Genomic DNA, 5,022 nt, shown 5'->3' with positions numbered 1-5,022 from the left:
GAAATGAAGGAAGGAGAACATCTCAATGATCATTTAAAGAGGATGAAGGAACTTACTGATCAGCTAGGGGCAATAGGTTCTGTAATTGAAGAGGAAGATCAAATTGTCACCCTTCTAGGTAGTTTGCCACCCAGCTATGCAACTGTTGTTACTGCTTTGGAGACAAAGATGGACAGTCTGACACTACAGTTTGTTCAACAAGCCTTGATAAATGAGGAACAAAAGCGAGTGCTCACTGACAACACCACTGTGTCCAGTAGTGTATCAGCGATGTCATCTCAGATGCATAGAAATGAACAGAGTGGATCAAAAACAGTGGGAGCAAACAGCTCCGACTCATGGAGATGTTACAAATGTGGGAAGGAAGGACATATCAAGCGTGATTGTCCAAGCATTAAAAAGAAATACAAGGCCCACAAGGCTAAAAGCGTGGTGTATAAGGACAAAGAGGACTCATATGAGGGAGCTTTTGTTGTAAATGAGTCATGTAAAAGTGATGCACAACAAGAAGAATGGTTAATTGATTCAGGAGCGTCAAAACACATGACATGGAATAAAGAAGCTCTACAAAACTACCAAGAGTTTTCAGAACCACAAACAGTGAAACTCGGTGATGGCAGAGTAGTTGAGGCTTTAGGTCTGGGCAACATAACAATGAAAATGTCATTCAGAGTTAGTAATGGAAAAGATGTCACAATGTATGATGTGCTGTATGTTCCCAAATTATCAATGAACCTTTTCTCAGTGGGAGCTGCTGCCAAGAAGGGAAACACAGTGAAGTTCAAAAGGACTCATTGCTACATAAGAGGAAAGAATGGAGCTCTCCATGGAATGGGAACACAAAGATCTGACGGATTGTATCAGCTGGATATTGAGGGAAACTGCACAACCTGTCATGGAGCGTCAACTGCTTCAGTTCCAGCAAGTATGTGGCATCAGCGTCTAGGTCACACTACAAATCTGAAAAAAGTCAAAAACTTGGTAAAAGGGGTTAGCTTTACAAATGAAGAGGAGGACATTTTTTGTGAAGCTTGTGTTGAGGGCAAATTATCAAGAAAACCTTACAAATCAGTGGGAGAAATACGAACAAAACGCAAGTTGCAATTAGTGCATAGTGACGTTTGTGGTCCTTTTCAAACTGAGTCACTTGGAGGAAAAAAGTACTTTGTGACTTTCATTGATGACTACTCCAGATATTGTAAAGTGTATTTCATAAGAGAAAAAACGGAAGTCCTGAGCAAGTTCAAAGAGTTTGAAAGAATCTTCTCAAATGAATGTGGACAGGGAGTAATAAGACTCAGAACCAGTGATGCCGGTAACGCGTTGCTTAGTAACGCGTTACTCCGAATATGACCACTTTTTCAGTAACGACTAATCTAACGCGTTACTATTTCCATAACAGTAGTCAGATTAAAGTTACTTGTCCAAACCACTGTGCGTTACTATTTTTTTAAGCAAAAAGATTTGGCTTCTTCTTTTCGTCTCAGCGGATGACAAACGCATACGTGTCGTGAAACGTCACATAAGCGACAGGTCACGTTTCCCGCTCACAAGCAGCCAGCGACGTAAAAAAGTGTAAACAACAATGGAGGGAGAGAGATGTTCGTTCTTTAGCTGGAAATATGGTCACTATTTTGAGTTTCTGTCAACTAAAGATTTAAATATTAAGGTTCGTTGTACACTCTGTGTTGGCGAAAAAGTGTTATCTACCTTCAAAAACACTACGTCAAACTTAAAGAAACATTTGGAGTCGCAGCACAGCACAGTCAAACTCACAGAGAGAGTCCCACCAAGTGGTCCGAAGCAGAGAGCCGTGACTTCCGCAGAAGGTCCTACACCCCCCAAACAACAAAAGTTGGACTTTGGTGCAAAACCAGTAAGTGATGAAGAATTGAAGAAGTTGGTCGCGCAGTATATTGTAGAAGAAATGCTACCTATAAACACTGTTGACTCGCCCTCGTTTCGTGCCATAATAAAAAAGATCCCTACTTCTGTTAATGCCGAGCTGCCTCACCGAACGACTTTTACTTCTTACTTGGAGAAGGAGTTTACAGAAATGGAGAGAAATTTGAAGGCCACACTGAATGAGATTGACTTTGTTTCAACTACCGCGGATATTTGGACTGCTAACAACAGAAGCTATATGGGAGTAACGCTCCACTGGATCAGTAGAACCACATTAGAGCGTCACAAGGTTGCATTAGCATGTAGGCGAATTCGTGGTAGACACACGTATGATGTCATTGGTACAGAAATCGAAAACATCCACTCCTCTTATGGATTACTCAACAAAGTAGTTGCAACAGTTACTGATAATGGATCCAACTTTGTTAAGGCGTTTCAAGTTTATCATCCTGTCACGGAGTCCGATGATGAGACGGAGGAGGAAGAGTCCAGCCCCAAAGACGATGATGTCACTTTTTCTGATCTGTCAGAAATCCTCTCGGCTGAGAATGAAAGTGATGGTCAGCTGTCTCTTCCCCCGCACCGCAGGTGTGCTTCGCACACCATCAACATAATTTGCACACGTGATGTGGAGAAACATTTAACAACCAATGCAGAGAGCAGGGCTGTGTATAGGAGCAGCACAGCAAAATGCACAGCTCTTTGGACCAAATCGAGTAGATCTACACTTGCATCAGAAACAGTGGAAGAAATCAGCAAAAGAAAGCTCCTAATACCAACATCCACAAGGTGGAATTCCTTTTTTGATGCTGTAAAGAGAATTGCAGAAATCCCCATGGGTGAGCTGAATACTCTGTGCACAAAGCTAGGACTGAAGTGCTTCAAAGATCAAGAATACCAGTTCCTGCATGAGTACTGCATGGCCATGAAACCTCTGACTGCAGCACTGGACATTTTACAAGGCGACTGTCCATATGGAACTTTACTACCAACACTTGAAGTTCTGATGCAGAAGACCCAGGCTGTGAAAGATGACCTCTCCAGGATGACTGCAGGCCTTCCAGATGCCATTGTACAGGTACGCTCTATCTTGAAATTAGTCAGATTTTTTGCTTCATACAATTCACAAACATGGAACAGAATATTAATTATCATTGAAAAATAAGATTAAAACAATTAAAATGTTTACAAGTAACCTAAAACAAAATAAATCCATAATACTGATCTCATATTAGGCATGGTTTGCAAATAATTCAATAACATAATAAATTGTAGGCATAAAAATATCAATTATGTTTTTTAGGCTATTCAGACTCGTTTCGCTGGTGTGCTGGATGACAAAGATGCCCTTCTTGCAGCTGCCAGTTGTCCAAAATTCAAACTCTGATGGCTGAGAGATGCAGGAAGGAGGGAGTGAGTAAAACAGCTTCTGACAGCAGAGTGTTGCACCACTGCTCCTCTGGCAAAAAACCCTGCCAGTGTGCCCAGTGCTACTACATCTAGCAGCCAAGGTGAGATGGACTTTTTCACTTTTGAGGCAGAGCCAGAGGAGGAGACCTATTCTGCAGAAAAAGAAGTCATGGACTACCTGATGTCAGGCTACGACCTTCAGATTCTGCATAAATTTTCAAGCATAAAGACAATTTTTTTAAAGTATAACACTCCAACCCCATCAAGTGCTCCTGTGGAGCGACTTTTTAGTCTGGGAGGTTTGGTGCTCACGCCTAAAAGAAATCGACTTTCTGACAAAAGGTTTGAGAAGCTTCTGTTAATGAGGTACAACCACTGGTTTACTCGCTCCACTCTACTGTTTCCCCCATAACATGCGATGACAACATATACTGAAAAAACAGAGAATGGGGAATCCAATTTAAATAACTATTTACAAGTAATTGAATTAAGTTTATCAAAGTCACTTAATAAACTTATTAAAGTTTTCAAGTTGATTAACTTAAAACAATTACCTGCAAGGAAGTAAGGCAATTTAAGTTGGACCTGCAGTCTCTTTTTTTTTTTCTTCATAAGATTAGTCCAAAGTTACAAAAGCGGACAATAGTGCTTACATGTGGATGGTATAAAAAGTATCTTAAGGGAAGTCAAGAAAGACTCTTTGTTTGTTTGTTTGTTTGTTTTTTTATAAAAAGTATTTATGTTAAGTGAAGTAACAAGACTGTCTTTATTTTCATACAAACAAGTATTTCTGTCAGGAAAAAAGTTTTAAGTTCAACTTCAAATGTCAGGAGATATATTGTTGACATTACTGTTAAAATACACTTCCAATAAAGTGAGTATTGGCAAAATCGGTTGATGTTTTTATGTTGAGGCAGTGGGGAGTGTTATTGGCAGCTTCTGAAAGTAACTAATAAAGTAACTAGTAATCTAACTTAGTTACTTTAAAATAAAGTAATCAGTAAAGTAACTAAGTTACTTTTGGAAGGAGTAATCAGTAGTCCGTAATATATTACTTTTTCAAAGTAACTGTGGCAACACTGCTCAGAACTGACAATGGTGGGGAATACACATCTAAAGAGTTTCAAGAATATTTGAAAGCTCAAGGCATCCACCATGAAATTACTGTACCACACACACCACAGCAAAATGGTGTTGCAGAAAGAAAAAACAGAACTCTAGTGGAATCAGCTAGAAGCATGCTATCACATGCAAAGTTGCCAAACACATTCTGGGCAGAAGCTGTTGCTACTGCAGCTTACACACAGAATAGGCTCCCAACATCTGCTTTAAAGAACGAAACACCCTATCAGAGATGGTATGAAAAAAAACCAGACATTAGCCATATGAAAGTATTTGGTTGTGTTGCTTATGCTCATGTTCCAGACACAGAGAGAAAGAAGCTGGACAAAAAGGCAGTGAAAGTCCGTTTCCTGGGATATGCAACCAATGCAAAAGGCTACCGACTGTGGGATGAGGAAAAAGGAAAAATACTGATTCGACGAGATGTGGTCTTCAATGAAACAGAGTTTAAATGCAAACAAAGTGAAAAAGATCTTGGTTTGGGGAATGAGGTGACACTACACACGGGTGAAAGACAAACAAGTACTGAGGAGACTGTCACCAGTGAGGCTGCAAAAGGAGCTCAGCGGATCAGAAGACCTCCAA

The 5,022-nt window shown here is 40.2% G+C and overlaps 1 protein-coding gene across 1 annotated transcript; it reads left to right on the top strand.

Annotated features, from left to right (window-relative positions):
• Positions 1 to 1,389: 1,389 nt before the first annotated feature.
• Positions 1,390 to 4,259, top strand: LOC146551011 (uncharacterized). Its single transcript, XM_085259947.1, has 2 exons — positions 1,390 to 2,983; positions 3,209 to 4,259. The coding sequence occupies exons 1-2, from the start codon at positions 1,586 to 1,588 to the stop codon at positions 3,290 to 3,292; spliced, it is 1,482 nt and encodes a 493-aa protein (XP_085116073.1). The 5' UTR covers positions 1,390 to 1,585; the 3' UTR covers positions 3,293 to 4,259.
• The last annotated feature ends 763 nt before the right edge of the window (positions 4,260 to 5,022 follow it).

Source organism: Mchenga conophoros, linkage group LG20 (assembly GCF_057382185.1).
Source record: "Mchenga conophoros isolate Kocher_MC1m ecotype Shallow Benthic linkage group LG20, M_conophoros_male_GT1.1, whole genome shotgun sequence".
Lineage (NCBI taxonomy): Eukaryota > Metazoa > Chordata > Actinopteri > Cichliformes > Cichlidae > Mchenga > Mchenga conophoros.
The sequence above is the reverse complement of the archived record's forward strand: the minus strand, read 5'-3'. Positions and strand labels throughout refer to the sequence as shown.

What these genes read in the sequence shown, in the direction of transcription:
- LOC146551011 (XM_085259947.1), top strand. Translation starts at nt 1,586, where the DNA reads ATGGAGGGAGAGAGATGTTCGTTCTTTAGCTGGAAATATGGTCACTAT. An exon ending in TTCCAGATGCCATTGTACAG is followed by an intron (nt 2,984 to 3,208) that starts GTACGCTCTATC and finishes TATGTTTTTTAG; the next exon opens with GCTATTCAGACTCGTTTCGC.